Genomic DNA, 24,810 nt, shown 5'->3' with positions numbered 1-24,810 from the left:
AACCAAGTCTGTGAACCTCCAGTGGCAGCGTTCTCTTCCCTGACCCCACCATTCTGCCCCTGTTAAGCCCCCTTGGTAATTCGCTCTGTCTGAAAGCGTGGTAACATCCATTACTGAGCCTAGAGGATACTTGTACCCTCATCCGTGATTTCCAAGCTGATGGGCCATTTTGCTTTAGACCAGGGAGTAACTGAGGGAAGAGAGGACATGCTGGGCCTGGGCAGGTGTTATTGCCTGGCATAGAGAGCATTTGAACGGAGAAGTGAGACCCAGATTGCCTTTAAGCACATTTTCATTTTCTCCCCTTCCAAACTAGGGTGAAGGTTGCAGAACTGTCCCCCTGGCTGGACATGTGGGGTTTGACAGCTTGCCTGACCAGCTGGTGAATAAGTCAGTCGGCCAGGGCTTCTGCTTCAACATCCTGTGCGTGGGTGAGTATTTCCATAGCAGGAAATTCTATTACAGAATATGGATCCTTAATGGCTGGATGTGGCTTTGCAGGTAATTAGGTTAAATACTGTGCCATTCTGGTCTAGTTGCAAGAGTGTTTTTCCCCTCTTCTTCTTTTATCCTTCTGTTTGCTTTTGTAAGCGGCCAGTTGTCATTACATTTTCCCCTGGTCAGACCAGAATATGGAGGCCTTATCTTTGGGGAAACCGAGCTATGTGAAACCCAGTGGAAATTTTGCAAGGGAGCTGGCTGGCTCCGTTACTGCTGTCAAGTTCATTTTGACTACAGAAGACAGGAGCTAGGGGAGAATTGGAAAGTAGGTAACGGATGAGGAAAGATACCTGCCCATCAGCTGTGGGAAGTAGGTTGTATCTGTCTGTTTCTTCTACAGCTTTGTTTAGGCTCAAGTTCAGGCACTACACAGCTGTGTACGAAGTTCTTTTATTCCTTTTAGCTGTATCTCTATCTAGACCTTCAATCCAGTGGTGGGAGCCATGTCTTAGTCACCCTATGTGCTAATCACAGCACAAAGAGAATTCAATAATGTTTGTGAAATGAATGAATCTGTGAACCCCATGGGAACCACTCATTCTACTTCTCAAACACTTTCTCACATTAGCTCTTTTGATCCTTCCTAAGACTCTGGGAAGCATTTGTATCCTCATGGAATAGGTGGAGACCCAGGGACTTGAGAAAGTTAAAGATTTACCTGAGGGGAGTGCCTGTAGCTCAGTCGGTAGGGCGCTGGCCCCATATGCTGAGGGTGGTGGGTTCAAACCCAGCCCTGGCCAAACTGCAACCAGAAAATGGCCGGGCGTTGTGGCGGGCGCCTGTAGTCCCAGCTGCTCGGGAGGCTGAGGCAAGAGAATCGCATAAGCCCAGGAGCTGGAGGTTGCTGTGAGCCGTGTGACGCCACGGCACTCTACCGAGGGCAGTAAAGTGAAACTCTGTCTCTACAAAAAAAAAAAAAAAAAAAGATTTACCTGAGGTAACAGAAAAAGTGGCAGAGCCATAACAATGACCCAGACTGCTGCCAGCAACAGCTCTTAAGGACACATAAGTACTCTAGAAACCATTGCACACCAAACAAATATGAGTGACAACAGTTCCTTGATATTCTTTAAGAATCTCTCCTTAGAGCCAAGTGTAGTGGTGCATGTAGTTACTTCAGAGGCTGCTGCAGGAAACTTGCTTGAGCACCAGGAGTTCGAGGTTAGCCTGGGCAACATAGAAAGGCTCTGTCTCTAAAAGGAAAAAAAAAGAAAAAAAAGAATCTTCTCAGACGTTAAAGATCCCAAATTTTCAAACACAATCATAGCATATCATTTTCACCTACAGTGCAGGAAAGCATATTTTCTGTGACCTCCTTCTGAAATCTAATGATTTTAATGATTGCATAAATACCAGAATAGAGTCAGTTTTCACATTGGCTGGAATACTCAAACACACTTTCTGCTAATTGCTTTCTTTCTTTCTTTCTTTCTTTTTTTTATTTTTATTTATTTTTTTTTTTGTAGAGACAGAGTTTCACTTTATTGCCCTCGGTAGAGTGCCGTTGCGTCACAGCTCACAGCAACCTCCAACTCCTGGGCTTAGGCGATTCTCCTGCCTCAGCCTCCCGAGTAGCTGGGACTATAGGCGCCCGCCACAACGCCCGGCTATTTTTTTGTTGCAGTTTGGCCGGGGCTGGGTTTGAACCCGCCACCCTCGGTATATGGGGCTGGCGCCCTGCTCACTGAGCCACAGGCGCCACCCCTTTCTTTTTTTTTTTAATGTACGGGGAACTCATTCACATTGTAGATCTGAACCACCTCCAAAGTTGGTATTGTACTCTTTAATGTATTCAAAAATTCTGTTTTCTCACTAAGGTCATTCATTTTCTTGGGTTCTTTATTTTTTCTTCTCCTACCACAGCACTTGTTTTCAGATATTTTTCTGTAGGAGAATCACTGCGTGCTCAAGGACAAGTAGAGAACAGTGGATGACAGGCAGTCAACAAGGCTCACTCACTAGCTAAATGACTTACTCCCATGCATCAGCTTTGGAACCTATGAAATGAAAATAATGTGCTTCACAGAGTTACACGTCAAGGACTTTAGAGTTCAGATCTAGGCTGTTAATTCTTCAAATGCTGAAAATCTAACTCATGATTGTGATTAGGTATTAAGAGAGGAATATAAAATAAATAGAAGTCATAATGATCAACATTAAGAACAAATGCTATCACATCCAATATTAGTACCACCAAATCTCTGTTTAACAAGATCCTTGGTCTTTGGCTGATGGCCAACTTATTTCGTGTAATATTTGATTACTGCAATATTTCAGCACAAACATATCAGATTCTCTTGGCACTCCTCCCAGAGCTCCATATGACCTGTACTGAATTTGAAGAGATGAGAAGAGAAATGACAGACTCACTGTCAGTGACCTTTCAAGCACATACAATTGGCTGGGCTAGTAAAGCTTTAGGAGGGGGGTCGCTGTGAATCAGAATTGCTCTCTGAGGGTGAAAGTGTAGGCTAATTTGACATGTGGATCCCAGGCTCCCCTAAGGCCCAGGGAAGAGGCAGCCAAGCTCAAGTCAAAGTGAGTAGAAGAGTAACCTCCTATCCTCTAGTTCCCACTCAGAGATTGTAGAGCTAGAGTTGCTTCAGTGTGCACCTGCACGGGTAGAATTGCCCAAGTGCCTGGAACAGACCTTCCAAGAGGGGAGGGGTACCTAGGAGATGCTCTCACCCCCCAGGAGTCATATTCTTTCTCTCTCCCCACTTGTCAAGTTTCAGGAAATGGCTGCCTCAGTAGCTCCCCTCTTAGACCTGCAGTGTAACCATTGGATAGACCAGCCTGGGCCGGGTTAATTTCATTCCCCATTCCTGATCTGAAAAAGCCTACAACACATGCATCCTGGCCTCTTGCTGTGCTGACAACACCGTCATCGCTCAGAGAAACCACAATGTGGGCCAAGGTCACAAGTGGCTTAGAGTGTCTCTGAGGCTGCAGTGTCAGCCCAGCCATGGGGCTGGATCCAGTCAATGACTTGGCAAAGGATCCATAGGTTGACTGCTGAAGGTGATCTTTTGTGTTGCAGGGCTTTCCATGGCCATACTTTTATGCCTACTGTCTGTACATAACTGTCAGGTCAACTGCCTTAATAATGACTGTTAAAAAAATATTCCGTTTGGGCATCGACTTATGTTCCCCCAAAGTATTTTCTTTTCTTTTCTGATAGGACATTTTTAGGGTGAAATTATGGTAGTGTTAGCTTTGGTTATTAACAAGGACCTAGGATATTTTCACATTATCTTTTTATTCTTATTTTTAGAGACAAGGTCTTACTCTGTCCCCAGGTTGGAGTGCAGTGCTGTGATCATACTGCAACTTCAAATGCCTGGATTCAAATTGTCCTCCCATCTCAGCCTCTTCAGTAACTGGGACTACAGGTGAATGCTCGGCTAATTAAAAAAAAATTTTTTTAGAGACAATCTTGCTATGTTGTCCAGGATATTCTTGAAATCCTAGGCTCAAGTGATCTTTTCACTTTGGTCTCCCAAAAGTACTGGGATGTAGGCGTGAGGCAGCAACAGTAATGGCTGTGAGGAGGAAAAAGGGTCATAATCATAATATTTACTTTGAAGCTGCTCAGGATTCCAAGCTCAATTGGGCTCTGTTGAACTTGGAAAAAAACACACCAGAGAAACAGGATTGAGGTAAGCCTACAGAAGGAGGGGAAAGGGCAGCTAGCATTCTATCAAGGTCAGGGGCCAATTGTTTCATCCCTCTGTCTCTGGGAAAGACAGCTGTTCACCTTTCTTTTTTTTTTTTTTTATTGTTAGGGATTCATTGAGGGTACAATAAGCCAGGTTACACTGATTGCAATTGTTAGGTAAAGTCCCTCTTGCAATCGTGTCTTGCCCCCAGAAAGTGTGACACACACCTGTTCACCTTTCTAAGACAGCCTGCCAGTAGTGGTGTGCTGATCAATGTCTAACAACCCATCTCAGGAAAAAGATAGTTGTGGTTTGTAGAATCTGCTGATTTCTGTGGTGTCATCGCTCCCATACTACTAATGTGATGTCATTGCACATGGGCTTGGGGAGAGATGCAGGAAACAGACAAGCCAGCTCCAGCACACCAATGCCTGCCAGGCTGCTGCAAGATCAGGAAGGAGAAAGGGCAAGGTCACAGAGCCAGGCACAACCTTGTCTCTTTCCATAGGCTGTCTTGGCCAACTGGAGTTCCTGGAGTGTTTCCTTTTGGATACCTCCCTGTTGAACTTGGAGGCATTTCTCTTGGTTTATTCCAGCATTCAAAGCTGGAAGAGATTTTTTAGCTCTATGAGAACAGGGATTATTGCTATCTTGTGCATTGCTGTATCCTCAGCCTCTATAACTGCCTAGTTTCTGTCAGAGCAGCGGTTCTTAACCTGTGCGTCGCAACCCCTTTGGGGGTCGAACAACCCTTTCACAGGGGTTGCCTAAATACATCCTGCATATCAGATATTTACATTACGATTCATAACAGTAGCAAAATTACAGTCATGAAGTAGCAACGAAAATAATTTTATGGTTGGGTGTCACCATAACATGAGGAACTGTATTAAAGGGTTGAGGCATTAGGAAGGTTGAGAATCACTGTGTTAGAGGCTTATGAGTGAACATATTACACCTATGATCCTCACTAGAGCATGTTGGCCTGCCTGGATTTAAATGCTGGCTCTGACATTTATTAGTTTGTGACCTGGGACCAATTAATTACTTCCTCCGCATTTGTATATGAGGAAAGTAAGGTGCAAAGAGGCTGAGGAACTGGTACAAATTCACATGGCTAGTAAGTGACTTGGTTAAGCCATATCTGTAAATTGAGGACAAGGAATAGTATCTATCTCATAAGCTTGTTGTGAGGAATACATAAGAAAATTTATGTAAAGAATTTACAGCAGTGTCTGGCACATAGTAAGTACTCAATAAATAACAGTTCTTCTTAGTATTACTCCTGTCCTCTCATTTTATGGAAAAAGAGACTGGGAGCCAGAGAGGGGAAAGGGCTCTGCTCAGGTCACACAGTAATTTAGTGATAACTTGGCTAGGACTCTTCATTTCATAACTTGCAAGAATTTAATTGCACAAAATGCCAGAAGTTGCAAACATTAACAATAACTGATATTCTTTTTTTTTTTTTTTTTTTTTGGTTTTTGGCCGGGGCTGGGTTTGAACCCACCACCTCCGGCATATGGGACCGGCGCCCTACTCCTTGAGCCACAGGTGCCGCCCCTGATATTCTTATTTATTTATTTTATTTTATTTTTTGCAGTTTTTGGCTGGGGTTGGGTTTGAACCCACCACCCCCGGCATATGAGGCCGGTGCCCTACTCCTTTGAGCCACAGGCATCTCCCTATTCTTTTTTATTTATTTTATTTATGTTTTATTTTTAATTTTTTTTATTAAGTCTTTTGTACATAGATCATAAATACATTTATGCCCATTTCAGTGTGATTATTTGTACAAATTGGAGTGCTTACATCATACTAATCAGCATAGCTTTCACCTCATTTACCCAATTATAGCCTTAGGACATTTGTGTTCTACACATGATAGAACCAACTTGTACTTGCAATGTGCTCCATAGTTGTGTTCCCCCTACTATCCCTCCCACCTCCTCCCCATCCTTTTTATTTTTAAATTGTCTTTAGAGACAGGATCTCACTTTGTTGCTCAGGCTGGAGTGTAGTGGCATAGCCACAGCTCACTGCAGCTTTGAACTCCTGGGCTCAAGAAATCTTCCTGCCTTAGCCTTCCAAATAGCGTCAACTACAGGCATGTACCACCATGCCCAGCTAAGCTTTTCTTTATTACACAGGTTTTCACGTTTTTCACGCAAAGTGAAGGAGGTCAACATCAGAGTATAGTTCGAAAAAGCGTAGTTCATATTATATGCTTTAAATTTAAAGTCATTTTTCAGAAACTGTTGTTTCCAGAATACTATCTATATTAATCAAAGTGAGATGGAATCCTCTTGGTTGGTGGAACACGAATTAAGATCAGAAACCCTACTGTCTACTATGAGTGTCTCTGAGAGGGCTGGGGAGGCAGAGAGAGAAATTGACCCCTTGGGACTCCTCAGGTTTCCTGCTGGAATCTAATTGCCAAGTCCCCACCTTCCTGCAGGGTGTGGAATCTGCTGACCTGATCCCAGTTAGGCCACGTGTGTCTCCCCACCCCCCATCCAATACAGAGCCCACAGCAGCTGTGGGAGGGGACAGCATCCTAGGCTCAGGCTGGCTCTGTGCCAGCCATTGAGAGAAAGCATCCCCCACTCCCAGGCTTCACGCTGACAGAAGACTGGAACCAGAGCATTCGATAGCCACAGGACAAGCTGGCTTGTTTTTCTGCCCTCTTCTAATACTGCATTTATCACAATTCCCTAGACACCGTGAGTTCTTTTCTTCCAGACATTCATTATTTGGCATCTAATTTCTACAGCTTTTTGTGCTGGCAGGCATCTGGGTGGTCATTTTTCCTGCTGTTCCTCCCTGCTGCTGCCCTGCCCTGCTCAGCCAGGCGTTTCTCCAGCTGTGCAAACAGGGTGGGTCCCTCACTCTGCAGGGCTGCTCCTGAGGTGTTCTGTGTGAACCTCAGGCTAGGCACTCTTGGGAGGACAGGAAGATGCCTTGCCCCTGCTCTCTGAGCATTCTTAGGAGCAGGGAGCCAGGGATCCCACTCCGGGCACTGAGGGGACAGCGCCTGCTGCTCTCTAGGAGTTCTGAGCACTCAGCAGGGAGCTCAGGGAACAGAAGAAGGGTGGAGTGGGGATGCACATGGAAAATTTATTAGGCACACACAATGATGGGCTAAGATATAGCTCTAAGCTCAGTGCCCAGAAGGGAGGTGACTTAGGATGAGGGACCCACCCTGTATTTCCACCTCAGTGAGGTACTGGCCCCATTTGCAGTTGAACTTCACCCCCATCTTCAGTGGGGTGGAAGAGAATCTTACACATTCTGTTGCTTGGCCAAGTCTGTCACCTTCCACAAGCAAAGGCTTCACCTCATTAAATTTTTCTTGAGACCCAAATACTTCCTGTTCCTTTAGGAGAGGTAACAGGGGACCTGTTCTTGGAGAGTCTTCACTGCTAATGGATATAGCAGACCCTGGCTGGAAACATGATCCGTGTGAGGAACTATTTCCTCCGCACACTGACAATCTACTGAGTTAGTCAGACCTGGCTATGAATTGGGCTGGAGAGCTGGTTAGCTGGGCTGAATTGAATGTTCTCCTTGTTCTCTCTGTCACTCTCTCTCCGCCCCCCTTCCTCCTTCCCTCTTTCCTTCCCTCTCCATGCCCATGGAGAGCTCTCATCGTAGACAGATATTTTAAAAGCACCTCCTGCATTCATAGCTCATTATTCTGCATAAAACAGGCGAGGAAGATGCAAAGCTGGACACACCCAGAGGGTGGAGGGGAGATGGAGCATTTTCAATTTCGAATCATGCAGCTCTAACCCTAGCCTTGGACCGCAGACGTATTGGCCCCAAGGGCAGATTTGCCCAGTGCAAACCCACTCCCATCTGGGAAGAGAAGTCAAAACTCACATCCTCTAGGCTGGAGAGGAGGGAGAGAAGGGGAATGATGATAGCAGAATATCAGGGTAATCTATGTATTCAAAGTCCAGGGTGATTAACTACTGACTCTTTCTCCTGGTATTCCTGAATCGCTTGGAATAGGCTGGGGGGCAGATATAGTCTGGATCTGTGGAGATCATAAACAGTTCTAGCACCCAGAACTCTCATACCCAGCCTAGCTTGTAACCTCATATCAGATTCCTGCTTAACCCCAATGTCACCAACTTCCCTTCAACTTGTGACTTCTTGTGATGTCCCATTCTCTGAAGACTCCTTGGCTCCTGACAATGGCTTGATATCCCTTGGCCTCCCATGTGTAAGCTCCCCAAACCTTCACCAATCTGCCAAAGCCCTTCCCCCATTCATCTCCCTAGTGTGAAATTCAGGACTTTTGAAATTCCAATGGTTTAATTTATTAGTATCTTGAAGCCTGGTAGTTAAACACGCAAATGGCTGGTTTGTTTGAAATTTAAGGAGAAGAATAATTTGTGGCCTGCTAAGTTCCCTCCCCGTTAGTTAAAAATGTTCTCACTGAAAACTCAAGCAATCTGGAAGGAAAAACCAAGGGCCCACACAAGTCTTGCGCAGCCTCACCTCCGGACACATCTGCAGCATCCACACAGGGGTGTTGGGGTCCAGCAGGGAGTAGTGATGGGGACAAGAAGAAATCAGTTTGACAAGAGGCCACTGTCCCTTTTAAAAGTTTTTAAATAGACCTTTCATTTTTATTACAAAAACTAAACCTACCTAGAAAACTTAAAAAATACAGAAAAGCATAAAGAGATAAAACCACACATATTCCTACCACTCAGTGATAATCATTAGTAAAAATCTATTGGATTTCCTTCTAGTCTTTTTTCTAGGCATAAGTATCCCTCTTCATCACTGACCGTAATATAATTTCTTTTTCTGATTGTAAAAGCAATGTATATGCAAGGTAATTTTTTTTCAAGTAATAGAAAAAAGGGCAGGGTGCAGTGGCTCATGCCTGTAATCCTAGCACTTTGGAAGGCCAAAGCGGGAGGATCCCTTGAAGTCAGGAGTTTGAGACCAGCCCAAGCAAGAGTGAGACCCTATCTCTACAAAAAGTAGAAAAATTAGCAGAGCATGGTGATGCATGCCTATAGTCCCAGCTACTTGGGAAACTGAGGCAGGAGGATTGCTTGAGCCCAGGCACGTGAGGTTGCAGTGAGCTATTATGATGCCACCGCACTCTACCTGGACAAACAAGAGGTAACTGAAAAAAAATTAGAGGAATAAAGTGAAAACCACTGGAATTCTACTGATATGATTACGGCTGATATGTTGGCACAGTGCCTTTCAGTCTTCCATCTAACTGAGGCCACGCGGTCTGAGTACTTCCATATGCTTTTCCTTTCATGTGTTAGCATGTATATTTTCCCGTGTCAGGAAATACACATTTGAAGCAGGATGTGCAAGGGCTGCATAGTCCCTGTGTGAATGGACCATAACTTATCCTTTTGCTTTTCAGGAGAGACTGGTTTGGGCAAGTCCACCCTCATGGACACTCTGTTCAATACCAAGTTTGAAGGGGAGCCGGCTACACACACGCAGCCGGGTGTCCAGCTCCGGTCCAACACCTATGATCTCCAAGAGAGCAACGTGGGGCTAAAGCTGACAATTGTTAGCACAGTGGGCTTTGGGGATCAGATCAACAAGGAGGACAGGTAAGGAAGGAGTGGGGTGGGGAGGCTGGAGGGAGGCTACGGGGAGGAGCTCACCATGCAGGCTGAGCCCCTAGCATGTCCTCCGAGAATGACATGGGGCAGTGCCCTTGTGTCCTTGTCTATAGCAACTGTTCTACTCCACACACTTGGGTGGGGTCTCAGTTTCTTTCAGCAAGCATTTATTGAGCTTCTACCTTGTGTCAGGGACTGCTGTACTGACAATCTAAAAATGAACAGCTTAGTCTCTGCCCTTGAGACATTCATGGGTTAGACTGGTTTAAAGCAAATAATTTCCATAGCGTGCAACATGTTCTGTAAAGGACAGGGTACAAAGAGGTAAAGGACAAGTTACAGTGGGAACACAAAGGTGAGAACATTCAATTCCATGTGGGGAGGTCTCATGCAAGCCTTCACTGAGCAAGTGTCCCCTGAGCTGACTCTTGAAGGATTAATTATTTTGCCAGACAAACAAGATAAGGAAGAGAAGGGCATTCCAGGCAAAGGTAGCTGGTTGTATAAAGGCAAGGTGATGCTGAGGATTCTGTTGTGTTCTAGGGCTCTGCAGCTTGCTCTGCTTGGCTAGACAGAGGCAGAGTCGCTGTGAAGCTAATGAGGCTTCAGCTTCAGGGCTCTCACTAGCACAGGGCCCTTGCAAGGCCCTGTGATGGATTTTAAGTCATAATGTTGTATTATTTTTCTTGGAGGGTCCTTCAAATTGTATAAACATGAGGCCTGGAGAAACCTGATCTGCCCCTGGGCTAGCACTTGGAGCAAGCCAGGGGGAAAGTAGGGGGAAATGAGCCTGAACAGGTAAGCAGGAGACAGATCACAGAGGGATTTATAGAATATGCCAATATTGGAAGCATTGGAAGGTTTTGAGAAGTCGAATGATGTAGTCTGGCCTTTGAAGAAGGAACTTTGGTAAGACTGGAGATAGAAGAGCAAGAAGACCAATGAGGAGGCTATTGGGCCAATTAGATTAAGGCAAGAGGGAAAATAGGTGCCGAGACAGGGAAGAGGAGACAAATTTGATGAATATTGAGTAGGTAAAATTCAATAGGACTTGGTAGAGAATTGGTGCGGGGTTGTGAAGGCAAAGGAAGACTAGAATGAGGCCCACATTTCTGCCTTTGGAGAGTGGAGATAGGGTGGTGGCATTCAGTAAGAGAGGTAATATGAGAGAACCGAGTTTTAAAACAATAAGCTCCGTTGTGGATGGGTCGCATTTGCTCTGTCTGTGGAATACTGAGACACGTGCTGACCTTCGGCAGTAGTAGGCAGTTGAATATGCGGAGCAGGAGTTCAGAAGGTGGTCTAGGCTGGAAATACAGATGTGGTTTATCAAAGGTAAAGGGGATATGTTCCTACAGTGAACACATGTAGGATCACCCAGGGATCAGAGTAGAGTGAGAAGAATGCTGGGCTAAAGACAAAATCTTCAAGATGCTCAATCAGCAGATGGAGGAAAAGACATTCTGAAAAGGGGCGGAACAGGAATAAGCAGAGAGGGAGGAAGGGGAGCTAGGAGCGACTGTGACCATCTTAAGAACGTGTGTGAGTGAGGGGCAGAGTGAAGCTGAGATGATGTGATGAGGGCTGGGGTCAGGAGTGGGTGGGGGTCAGGCAGCATCTGCATTTAACCAAGAAGTCCATGGTTATCATACATGCTCATCTCAGAAAGAGCCAGTCATCATTTTGAGCTAAGTATCTGCTCATCATTTGAGGATTCTCTTGTTATTTAGATGGACTCTATGTCAAATTATTTTATTTTTACTTCCTTATAATGGGGGAAATATAAATAGTTTCTTAATAATTGAACTGAATTCTGTTTTCTATTTGAAATTCTAGAAGAAGGACACCTTGTGCTTTTTTTTTTTTTTTTTTTGCAGTTCTTGGCTGAGGCCAGGCTTGAACCCACCACCTCCGGTATATGGGGCTGGTGCCCTACTCCTTTCAGCCACAGGCGCTGCCCTACCTTGTGCTTTTTATAGGCTTGCTTATTGAAGTGCTAATCTTCTTTGGTTGAGTATAAATTAGACCCTAGAGAATGGGGATGTTTGGACCACAGTGTGAGTGCTTAATCTCAGCTGCAGGTTGCTCAGGAAGTGCTCAGTTCAGTTTCTCACAGCTCAGAAAGATTCAGCAGCTCTAACATTGGCCAATGCCTCCATAACGAGGCTTAGGAGGACTGAACTGATACTGCCCCTTAGAGGCAAACCTACTTCTGTTATATTTTTTAAATGTTCTTATTGTTTTTTTCCTGATTATAAATATGACACATAGTCATAGAAAAATCAAGTAAGTAGAAATGAATGGGGCTGGGGAGCAGCGGTAGAGTAAGTTTCAGGGAACTGTAATAAAAAGCAGTGTTTTCTACATGCTGTCATGGCCATTTCAGCACAGATGTCAGTGCCTTTGTATTGAAACAGGGAATCAGAACGCCCTGCTTTACCAGGGCACATGCGTAAACTGGGAAGAACAGCGAATTAGCCCTGATCTTACAAAAAGTTACCATTCATTGAAAGGATGCTAGAGAAAAAGAACCCAAGGGGGAGACTAGAGAGGACAGTGCTTAGGAACTCAGGCTTTGGTCTCAGACAGACCTGGTTCCAACCTCATCTTGCCATTTTTTAGCCTAACTTAAATTCTCTGTGCCCCAATTTTCTCACCTGTCAAGTGGGGATAATGATGAGGTGTGGTGAAGCACACTGGGTATGTATGACATATGAAATGCTTAAACAATGCCTGGCACAGAGTGACTACCTCATAATAAACCAAAGTTACTATTTTTGGGGATATAGCAATAGTTTATTAGAGGATAGAAAAGCTTCCGATAAAATGGAAAGAGTCCCAAACAGGTTGCCCCCAAAGTTATTATTATGATCATTATTTTTATTAATAGAAAAATGGAGAGAGAGTTGTATCACATGGCATATGAGAGGTAATGAAAAATGGTGTCTAGGAAGAGAAGAACCATAAGGTTTGGTGACATGAATGTTAATAAGTTTAGGAATGATAATTCCAGGGGAATTGTGGGTAGAAGCCAGAATGCCACAATTGCTGAGAATGGGTGGTAAGAACATAAAAGTTCAGAACAGTAAAAAGAGCAAGGGGATAGAAAAGCGAATCCAAGACCAGATCATGCTTTTCTGGAAATTCAGTATATATAAGTCAGCAGGGAAAGAATGGACTATTCAAGAAATGATGCTGGGAAAATAGGCCATCCATTTAGGAAGAAAATAAAATGAGACCTTCCACATAAACACCATTCACAAAAATAGATTCCCATTGGACTAAAAACAAATTCTAAAAATATAAGGGGAAAATATCAGAGAATATTTTTGTAACTTTGGAAGTAGAGAAAGCTTTTCTAATCATGACACAGAATTCAAAAGCCATAGAAGAAAAGACTAACAGATTTAAAATCACTAAAATAAAAAACCTTGGTATATTGAAAGAGACCATAAACAAAAGTAAAACAAGCTACAGATGGGGAGAAGATACTTGCAGCCTATATAACAGACAAAGGATTCTTCTAAATTGTAAAAAGAGCCTCTACAATTCAATGAGAAATAAACAGATAATTGACAAAAGGGAAAATACAAATGGCCCGTCAACATGAGAAAAAGGACGCTCATTCAACTTCCCCAGTAATTAGGGAAGTAGAAAATGAAACAATGAAATATCTTTTATCCATGAGACTTGCAAAAAATAAAGGATGCTATAGATACTAACACGAGGTAATTTCATTCATGTTAGTGGGAATGTAAATTGATACAGACTTTTTTGGACAGCAGATCTGGCAGTGTCTATTAAAATTTAAAATGTGAATAATTTACGTCTGACCCAGCAGTTCCACTTTTACGTATACAGCCTTGAGAAACAATTGCACATATTCATGAGAAGCATACAAAATGGATATTCACTGCTGCATTGGTTATCAAATAAACAAATTTAAACAGTTTAAATTTCCATCAAGAAAGCAATTAAATAAACTGTGGTACAACCACACCATGGAATTGTGTTTGGCAATTTAAAAGCATGAGGTAGATCGGTATGTCTTCATATGGATAGATCTCCTGGACATTTTGCTGAGTGAAAGAAAGAAGTTGCACAGTGATAACACAGATCACGATGCCACTTGTGTGAGTCTGCTCTCCTTTCCCTGATAAAGCAACAAATATTGCTTTTTTTTTGAGACAGAGCCTCAGGCTGTCACCCTGGGTAGAGTGCTGTGACGTCACAGCTCACAGCAACCTCCAATTCCTGGGCTCAAGTGATTCTCCTGCCTCTGCCTCCCAAGTAGCTGGGACTACAGGCGCCCACCACAACCCCCGGCTATTTTTTGGTTGCAGCCGTCATTGTTGTTTGGCGGGCCTGGGCTGGATTTGAAACCGTCAGCTCAGGTGTACGTGGCTGGCACCTTAGCCGCTTGAGCCACAGGCGCCGAGCCCAAATATTGCTCTTTATGTATGTAATGCAGAGTAAAAGGTGTGGAAAGTCAATCAACAATCTGAAAATAACAGTTATCTCTGAGGAGGGGAGGGGAACACATGTATTACTTGCATGGCCAGATGAGGTGGCTCACGCCTGTAATCCTAGCACTCTGGGAGGCCAAGATAGGTGGATTGCTTGAGCTCAGGAGTTGGAGACCAGCCTGAGCAAGAGTGAGACCCCCATCTCTACTACAAACTGAGATCAAGAGGATCACTCGAGCCCAAGAGTTTGAGGTTGCTGTGAGCTGTGACACCATGGCACTCTACCAAGGGTGACGAAGCAAGACTCGGTCTCAATAAAAAGTAAATAAATAAATAAAAAAGAATGAAATTTTCTTTTCTTTTTCTTTCTTTCTTTCTTTTTTTTTTTTTGAGACAGAGTTTCAATTTTGTCGCCCTCGGTAGAGTGCTGTGGCGTCACAGCTCACAGCACCCTCAAACTCTTGGGCTTGAGTGATTATCTTGCCTCAGCCTCCCAGGTAGCTGGGCCCACAGGTGCCCACCATGACACCGGGCTATTTGTTTTTTTTTTTTTTTTGGTTGTAGTTGTCATTGTTCTTTGGCAGGCCTAGGCTAGATTCGAACCCGCCAGCTCCCGTGTATGCGGCTGGCACCCTAGCCGCTGAGCTACAGGCACCGAGCCATGAAATTTTCTTAAAAGGAAGCACATAAAATGAGTGTAGACTACTTATTTAAAAAGCTTATCTGGGGTGGCACCTGTGGCTCAAGGAGTAGGGCACCGGCCCCGTATACCGGAGTTGGCAGGTTCAAACCCAGCCCCGGCCAAAAACTGCAAAAAACAAAAAAGCTTATCTGGCAGCGCCCGTAGCTCTGTGGGTAGGGTGTGGGCCACATACACCAAGGATGGTGGGTTCGAGCCTGGCCTGGGCCTGCTAAACAACAATGACAACTGCAACCAAAAAATAGCTGGGTGTTGTGGCGGGCACCTGTAGTCCCAGCTACTCGGGAGGCTGAGGCAGGAGAATCATTTAAACCCAAGTTAGTTTGAGGTTGCTGTGAGCTGTGATGCCACAGCACTCTACCGAGGGCAACATAGTAAGATTCTGTCTCAAAAATAAATAAAAGTAAAAAAAATAAAGAGCTTATCTGAGCTGGGAAGAAGAGATAAAGAAGTGTCTAGAGGGAGACAAGGAAGTCAGGGGTAACTCTTGAAGATGGAAGAGGTGATAAGGGCTTGAACAGGTGCAGAAGCTTGGAGGATAGAGAGGAGGGGACAGATTCAAGAGAAAGAATCTTTTAAGCCTTAGTAACCAAGTTGATGTGGGAGATCTGATTCAGTTTACAAACTACTATGTGTCTACTGCAAGTGCACCATGAAGTATCAAAGATACTAAGAAATAAAGCACAATCTCAAGAGCTTGCAGCTTAGTGGTGGGGAAAATCTGTATACAGATTATGTATAGCGTGGAAAGCACAGTCACAGCAATATGTGTATGTGGGAACAGGAAGAGTAACAATTAGTCGAACCTGGTGGTAGGAGGATAGGGTGAAGGTTGTTGACAGGGGAGAGCAGGTGATCAGGAAAGGCTGAGCTAAGTCTTACAGTTCAGATTAGCCAACTGGCATGTAGTGGGGGTATTTGTGCATATTTGTTGAATGAATGAATGAACAGATGAATACATGAAAGAAATAAATACACATTGGTAGGAAAAATAGAATAAAGAGAATACCTGTAAGTTATTCAAAACGAAAAGTATCCATTTATGTGCATATTGTAAGGGTGTATAACACGCCCCCTGGGTGAGAGACTCTTTTACAACTGGAACTTTACCCCAGAAGTGAGAACAATGAAATCTAAAAATTTGTACCTTCTGGTGTCTCTCGCCTGTAATCCTACCACTCCGGGAGGCCGAAGCGGGTGGATTGCCTGCACTCACGTGTTCAAGAGCAGCCTGAGCCAGAGCAAGACCCCATCTCTAAAATAGGTGGGTGTTGTGGCGGGCACCTGTAGCTGGGAGGCTGAGGCAAGAGAATCACTTAAGCCCAAGCGTTTGAGGTTGCTGTGAGCTGTGATGCCATGACACTGTACCAAGGGCAACAGAGGGAGACTGTCTCAAAACAAAACAAAATAATAAAAATAAAAATTTGTACCCTCATATTAATTTGAAATAAAAAGAAAGATGTTGAAAAGTCAAAATCTATAGCCGGGCGTTGTGGTGGGCGCCTGTAATCCCAGCTGCTTGGGAGGCTGAGGCAGGAGAATCGCGGAAGCCCAAGAGCTAGAGGTTGCTGTGAGTCCTGTGTACATCATGGCACTCTACTGAAGGCGGTAAGGTGAGACTCTGTCTCTACAAAAAAAAAAAAAAAAAAGAAAAGTCAAAATCTAAATCCAAAAAATAAAACAAAAGTATCCATTGAATGTGTTAACTAGGATGTTGGTGTGGGTCAGTCTACAATGTGTTGAAATGAAGAGTGAATGGGAAGTAAAAAAATGAGTATATTATTATTTCACAAAATCTCCAGCTACCCATTGAATATCTATTGGGCACCTACTATGTGTCAGGTCTTATGGTAGGTGCAGGACAAACTTGACTGCTAGGGGAGGGAAAGACAGAAGGAAGTAGCTGGGAGAAGTGGATGGTTAGGAAAGATATTTTTTTAGGTGAGAGAACACTTAAACCTATTTATAGATTTAGGGGAAAGAGTCAGTAGGAGGTAAAGAAATGGTAGATGAAGTAAGGATCCCAAACAATCTGAAAGGGATGAAATCAAGTGCACAGGGGCAGTGAGCCTTGAAGAGGATGAGAAACGCTTCATCTTCAAAGACTGGGAGGGAAACAGGGAAGGGTTGCTTCATTTTTCAAGGACAGGGAGCGAGGCAAGAAGTTGTGGAACTGTGAGCCTGGTGACCTTGACTTCATTGGTAAAGTAGGAAGTAAGACCATCTTGTGAGAGTGAAGAGGTCAGGAGTCAGTTTTGGAGTTTGAGGAAAGTGATAAAAGTTTGGAATGGCCCATGAGGCCAATGGAAAGGAGTTAATGAAGGCCAAATAAAGGGACTGTTATGTTGCTCTAGAGCCGTAGGAGGACAGCGACCAGGCACTCGTCATGGTGTCTAGACCCATGGTTTTGTAATTGCTTCTAGACAACTTGAGCAGCCGTGGGGCAGGAGCAGAGGAAGTAGATCCTGACGATTCTTCAGCATAGCAATTTTGTGGGGTGGAAGGAAACTTGGAACGGAGATGAGGGTGTGGATAAGAGTGGTTCAGGTGATGGGTCATGGGGTTCAGCCTGGGCAAAGGAGATGAGGCCAGTAAGGGGCTGCTCCCCTGTGAGATAATAAAAGGGTCAGGGTTGCAGACCTAACATGCTCTTATGTACTCTCATATGTTCTCATACATCCTCATATGCTCACATGTGATTGCATACACTCCCCTGGCTCTCATATGCTCTCACACCCTGTTATATTCTCTCATAAGCTCTCACGTGTTGTCATATGCTCTCACAAACTCTCATAACCTCTCCTACTCTCCCACATAGTCTCCTGTGCTCTCAGATGCTTTCATAGCATCCAGTGAGGTGGAAGACTGGCGTTAAGAGAATTGAAGGCAAAAGAACTGGAAAGATGTGTGGTTGTGGTCAGGCGGTTGGATGTTAGAGTGAGGATTTCTTGGGTGGAGCTGGTCTGGCTAATGGTAAGTTGGGTAGGCGGCTGGAGAGGAGGGAGCTAAAACTTGTGAAATTGACATGGAGAAGGAATAAAGAGGCTGAAGTTTGATGGGTTGTACACGCATACATCACAGTCACCCAGAATGTAGACAAAGACTGAACCAGAAAAAGATGGAAGAGGATGGAACAGGGCTCAGGTGTAGAAAAGTTTTTATACTGAGGTGGAGAAGTCAAATGGTCTAGAAGGGGCACTGAGGAGCCACATGAACGCCTGCAGCGCCTGAATCCAAGGTCCTCAGGTTGGTGGGAGAATGAGAAGCCGGAACCTAGAGATGTCTGCTGGATAATGATGTCCTCAGGAGAGAATTAGGTTTCCATTAGGGTAAGGGGGTAGACTTCTGCGAGGAGGTAGATGACATAGGCTGGCTCTTCTCAAACTTCATTGTACATATGAGCCCCTGAGGCTCTTGATAAAAAGCAGATTCTGATCCTGTAGGTCTGGGCTGGGACTAGAGAGTCTTAAATTCCTGAGTAGCTCTTGGGTGACATGGGTGCTGCTGGCCCAAGGACCACACTCTGGTGAAGACACGGGCGATTTTGTTTATCACAGAACAGGGGTTTCAGAGGTACAGTGGAAATGTTTTGGGTGAAGGAGAACTCTAGCATCATGAGTCCAAGAGGGACAGAGCAGAATAGGGATGTGTGCAGAGGAAAGAAGCAGTGACTGGAAGTGTGGTAAGAGGATAAATGAGCTCTTGTCACTTTTGGCATGGGTCCAGTGGACCTGACTGACTTTGGGGCATCTTGGCGTTGGTGCTTGACATAGATAGTTGTGTTCAGGTACAGTGTCTGTGATCAGGCCTCATGGGTCTCTAGCAGGGGACCCTCTGATGGCTGTGTTTGCTCAGAGGACTGACCTGAGAGAGAGAAAGATAAGGATGGCATTCAGGTGTCTAAGAAGTATGATAGAGGGCGGCGCCTGTGGCTCAGTGAGTAGGGCGCCGGCCCCATATACCAAGGTGGCGGGTTCAGACCCAGCCCCGGCCAAACTGCAACAAAAAATAGCCGGGCGTTGTGGAGGGCGCCTGTAGTCCCAGCTACTCAGGAGGCTGAGGCAAGAGAATTGCTTAAGCCCAGGAGTTGGAGGTTGCTGTGAGTTGTGTGAGGCCACGGCACTCTACCGAGGGCCATAAAGTGAGACTCTGTCTCTACAAAAAAAAAAAAAAAAAAGAAAGAAAGAAGTATGCGAGAATACTTAATAGTCACCTTAGTGGTGACTGAGCCCATGAGAGGGAGTGAACCGCCTGGGGACAGTGTGCATACGATGTACAGAATGCTGACAGAAGATGGTCCAGGATGGAACCACAACAAAGACAGGCCAGGAATTGAGCTGAGGTAAGTGACAAAGAAGAGTTAGGTAGGAGATAATGACGTCAGTGAAGCCCGGGGACAGTGTTCAGGAAGGGACCAGCAAACGTTATCAAGAAAGATGACAATTGAAAAGTGTTCATTGAGAGGTAAAATGATTATTTTTCTACAGTATAACTATTTAGGAAACCTAAGGTAATCAGCTGAAAAACAATTGTGACAAATAACAGTTCACTAAGGTACCAGTCTGAAAATAAACATGCAGAAAGCCATAGACTTCTTATAAACCAACAAAAACCAATGAGAAGGCATTGTGGAACAAAAGACCCCATTTGCTGTTAAAAAACCTTCCTTCCTGGGCGGCGCCTGTGGCTCAGTGAGTAGGCACCGGCCCCATATGCCGAGGGTGGTGGGTTCAAACCCAGCCCCGGCCAAACTGCAACAACAACAACAAAAAAAAATAGCCGGGTGTTGTGGTGGGCGCCTGCAGTCCCAGCTGCTCGGGAGGCTGAGGCAAGAGAATTGCATAAGCCCAAGAGCTGGAGGTTGCTGTGAGCTGTGTGACGCCACGGCACTCTACCGAGGGCAGTAAAGTGAGACTCTGTCTCTACAAAAAAAAAAACAAAAAACCTTCCTTCCTACATCCTACCCACAAGCCTTACATCATCAGGCCCTTGCTACCTTGCTTGTGCTTATCCTTTGTTATCACATTTTCGTCTTGAGGTGAAATTCATATAACAGAAAAATGAACTATTTTAAGGTGAACAATTCAGTGGCATTTAATACATTGACAACTATGACCTGTATCTACTCCCAAAGCATTTTTTTCAGGTTTTATTTTATTTGTTTTATTTATTTATTTATTTAGACAGACTCTCACTATGTCACCCTCGGTAGAGTGCTGTGGTGTCACAGCTCACAGCAACCTCAAACTTCTGGGCTTAAGCGATTCTCTTGCCTCAGCCTCCTGAGTAGCTGGGACTACAGGCACCCGGCTATTGTTTTTTGTTGTTGTTGCAGTTTTGGGCTGGGGCCGGGTTTGAACCCACCACCTCTGGTATATGGGTCTGGTGCCCTACTCCTTGAGCCACAGGCTTTTGTTGTTGTAGTTGTCATTGTTTGGCAGGTCTGGGCCGTTTCCAACCTGTCAGCCCTGGTGTATGGAGCCGGCGCCCTAGCCGCTGAGCTACAGGCACCGAGCCATTTTTTCAGGTTTTAAAACTTTATTTGCATATTAAAAATTGTGCATTCCAATTATTAAAATCATTTGAACAAAAAAAAAATGGCACTCTGATTAAATTGCATTTTACAGCCTGCAGGAAACGTTGGGCCAGCTCGGTTTTACTCTATTTAACCCTTGTCCCACCCTGCTTCTTCCTTCACCAACATGCACGTTCCTTTGTTGTGGGTAGATCTCAATACTTTGATATGAAAGGGGCAGCACAGTCATTTAAACGGGATCCAACCTCTTTGCATCTTACAAAGTTAAAACAACTGAAAGAAATAAAATAAGACAATGCTTGTGGGATGTGCAGTGCGCCCTGGGGGCACTCGCCTCATGAGGGCTTAGCTGCTTGCTTCTCCTGTTTGATTGTTTCTTTGGAAGGCGGTGGATTTTTCTCTTGGGTTTCTGTCTTCTTCAATCTCGACTTATCGAATTTCTCCATCTCAGCTACATTGGGTTTGTCAGGCATGATGGCCGAGGAAGTGGAGGGAGGCGGGAGAGTGAGCAGGACGGGATCTGCCCAGTGGCCACCTCTGAGTGTTCCAGAACATTTTCATCACCCCCAAAGGAAATCCATTAAACAATGACTCCCCACTTCTCCTCCCCTCAGCCCCTAGTAACCACTGTTCTATTTTCTGTCTCTAGAAATTTGAATATTCTAGCTGCCTCCTATAAATGGAATCATACACTATTTGTCCTTTCGTGTCTGGCTTCCTTCACTCACTCTGATGTCGTCTTCAAAATCCCTCCATGTGGGAGCATGTAGCAGAATTCTTGTCATGGCTGAGTAACAGTCCATTGTATGGATATTCCATATTTTCTTTCTCCAGTAATCAGTTGATAGGCATGTGAGTGGTTTCCACCTTTTGACTATTGTGAATAGTTTCTTCACACTTCATTCACTGAGTCCCACCTCCCTGGCTTTCTTCCTCTAGTTCAGACTTGACAGACTTGTTTCTGCCCCAGGACCATTCTACCATTTGTTATTCCCTCTGCCTGGAATGCTCTTCTCCCTTATCTATCCTGGGAGCTCTCATTCTCATCTTTGCAGCTCAAATGTTACATTCTCAGAGAAGCTGTCCCTGATCACTGCATTTAAAGTAGTTGAACCCCTAGTTATTGTTTATCCCATTATCGGTAGAGTGTAGTGTCTTCATAGCACTTATCACCACCTAAAAGTATTGTCTAGACCAGGGCTTATTTTGTGCCTCTGGCCATTTAGCAATCTAGTGAAGCCTATAGGCTCATTCTCAAAATAATGTTTTTAGATGCCTAAAATATACCAATTATACTAAAAATACAATTACCAAAATATTGAAAACTTGCGATTTAGTAATCCACCTGCATCCCTTTCAATTCCTGAAATAACAATATCTATACGCAGGCTTAATAATTACCAGAATTTAGAAGTTGTGATGCATAAAGTGCTATTTTAGAAGATTTGCAACAACTAGAATAGGAAACGAAAATATCAGTGCATCCTCTTGGTCCCAAAGTCACTTGTACTGCTAACATTACTGTAGCTTATTGTTACCTATTTTTTTTTTTTTTGTAGAGACAGAGTCTCACTTTATGGCCCTTGATAGAGTGCCGTGGCCTCACACAGCTCACAGCAACCTCCAACTCCTGGGCTTAAGCGATTCTCTTGCCTTAGCCTCCCGAGTAGCTGGGACTACAGGCGCCTGCCACAATGCCCAGCTAGTTACCTATGTTTTTAACCGAAGAAGCTGCTAAACTTCGGTTAGAGATGAGTGAAAAAAATGTATTATTTTCCTAACTATATTTATGAATCCTCTGAATCCCTAGACCCTTTGGAGATTCAAGGACCCCAGGGTTAAGAACTCTTGTCTTGAAAGATCAAAAATTACCAGTAGTGATGAGGAAAGGTAGAGTCTGTGGGAGCTAATTTTGACCAGACACTGGAGATAATCCTAGTAAACTAGAGACTAAAAAAGCTAGAAGAAAGCTGCTGCCTTCTCTGGCCCTCCATGGAACTTAGGGTGTGGGAGATGAAGAAATTTCCAGTTGAGGACAATAAACAGGCAATGTCTTTGAAAGACAGGTATCACCTGGACCAGGGTTTTTCAACCTTTTTAATCTCATGGCACACTTGAACCTATAGTTAAACTTCTGAAGCACACTTAAATTATGTTGATCAAAAAATAGAGTAAGCAAAAATATATACGTAACTGTGCTTTGAGCTTCTTTTGAAAATAATTTAATTAATGATCTTTTTGTATATATTGAGACAGAGCCTCAAGCCGTCACCCTGGGTAGAGTGCTGTGGTTGCTCACAGCAACCTCCAACTCCTAGGCTTAAGCAATTCTCCTGCCTTAGCCTCCCAAGTAGCTGGGACTATAGGAGCCCGCCACAACACCCAGCTATTTTTTGGTTGTAGTCGTCATTGTTGTTTGTCAGGCCCAGGCTGGATTTGAACCCGCCAGCTCTAGTGTATGGGGCTGGCGCCTTAGCCGCTTGAGCTACAGGCACCGAGCCAGGAGTGGTGGCCACTGTGGGAAGCTGAGCCACTGGGGCTGGGGGCGGGGGATCTCAGAGCAGTAGGCGGAATCTTACTATATTCCAGACAGCAGGCTAGACATTGAGAGTATGAAGATGAATAAGACAGCGATGAGTCACCCATTTAGGATTCATCTAGACCAAATCCTGGAGGCTGATTGGCTGGTTTGGCTGGTCTGATCCATGCACCTCTGCAGAGACTCCGCGAGACAGAGGCAGTGGCAGTAAGACAGGCACTAGAGATTCAGGGTGGAAAAAGCCAGAAGATATACTCTTTTCTTCCCTGCTTTGATCCCTTCTGCAAAGCAAAAAACATGGAGCTACAAAGTTATGTAATGGAGAAAAAAAATGAAGCATTGCCATGACCAGATCATTCGAACCAGCCAATCATCCAAAAATTCAGTGGATAAACCTAGGGGATGCATCTCCCACCGTCATTCCATATTCTTCAAGAACCTTCTAAGGATCTTTATAACCAAGAGATTCTTTGATGTTATTACCTTTCAGAACAATGTTGGCTCAGAGGGATCAGAGGAAGAAAGAAAGGACTATATTTTTAGATTTTTCTGTGGGGCTCCAGAAATACCCTGCACCTGGATTTCTCCTCTGTACGCAGCTCTCAGAATCTACAATTCTGAGTTTTTTGGGTTTTTTTTTAAGCTATTTTCCCCTTCTCTACTAGGGGGATCTTTCAGAAAGGCTCAAGTCGGAGGCTGCTAGAGGTAGGAGGCATTGGCTGGGGCCAGGTCCTCTGATCATGTTCCCTTCTGGTAGTGGTGTCTGAAAACTCCCTGCCCTGGGCCCAGATAATGAGCCTCTTCTAGCCTGAAGGGAGGCAGCCTCTCAGGTGGAGAGGCAGTAGGCAGACAGTGATGAGAGCAGAGGCAGGGCTGAAGCTCAGCTGACCTAGTTAGAGCAGACAGAGGCTGCAGGGGCAGCAAAGATGGCTTAGGAGTGGGTGGGAGCAGGGAGAGAGGGAAGCTTGCAAGTGAGGCAGGCCCAGGACAAGGAGGAATAGAGGCATGACTGTTGTTCAAAAAGCCCTGGCAAGACTTAGGGGCCACCTAGGGGAGCTGTTCTTGGAGACTCAGTGAGACTGGGGGTGCATGTGTACCTGTGTGGTGGGTGTGTGCAGGAGGATCTTTCCCAGATTTTGCCTGAGTATTTAGATTTTAAAGTCATAACCTTGAAGGACATGAGAGCCAGAAAAATATCTGGACCTCACGGGAGCTAAGTGGGGAGCTCCACTAAACCCAACAAGAATGAGCAAGATCCCCAGAGCATTCTGACAAGGTTCCCCAGGAGTGGCTCAAGGAGATGGGTGGTATCTACCCACTGTGTAACATACTAGGCACCATGAGGGCAGATACAGGAAGCAAAACTATGAGCCCAGCCTAGAGCAAAAGCAGCCCATCTACAGATAGCGCCAGGCGACTCCACACCAGGTTGGGACCCCTCAGGGGACAGAGAAGTGCCCTTCACAGGCCCTGCCCTGCCTGGGGACACAGTCTCTATTTGAGAGAATACTGATCCTTGTGAAGCAACAGTAAACAATCCAATGCCACATTTTTTGTTAAACCCCTGGGTCACAGAAGAGATTTCCGGTGTAGGAAGGAGGTGGACGTTAAACCGAGCCCTGAGGTCTGGGAGGGCAAGATTGGGATGAGGAGAGAGAAATCAGCATTCCAGAGTGAAGGCACACAGGTAGACATAAGTGTGGCTCATGCGGGGACCAACATGAGGTGACCAGGCTGACAAGATTAGAGGCCCACTGAGGAGAGACAGAAAAATCCAGCTGGAGAGGGGAGAGTCTG

The 24,810-nt window shown here is 44.8% G+C and overlaps 1 protein-coding gene across 6 annotated transcripts in view; it reads left to right on the top strand.

Annotated features, from left to right (window-relative positions):
• The window catches only part of SEPTIN6 (septin 6), a 77,541-nt gene that overhangs the window by 17,638 nt on the left and 35,093 nt on the right, over positions 1-24,810 (top strand). For all 6 annotated transcript variants that reach the window (XM_053581109.1, XM_053581107.1, XM_053581108.1 and 3 more), the window contains 2 exons: positions 317-431; positions 9,565-9,760. In XM_053581109.1, coding sequence (XP_053437084.1) covers positions 317-431; positions 9,565-9,760 — 311 coding nt within the window. The remainder of the gene's footprint in view (positions 1-316; positions 432-9,564; positions 9,761-24,810) is intronic.

Source organism: Nycticebus coucang, chromosome X (assembly GCF_027406575.1).
Source record: "Nycticebus coucang isolate mNycCou1 chromosome X, mNycCou1.pri, whole genome shotgun sequence".
NCBI lineage: Eukaryota > Metazoa > Chordata > Mammalia > Primates > Lorisidae > Nycticebus > Nycticebus coucang.
The sequence above is the reverse complement of the archived record's forward strand: the minus strand, read 5'-3'. Positions and strand labels throughout refer to the sequence as shown.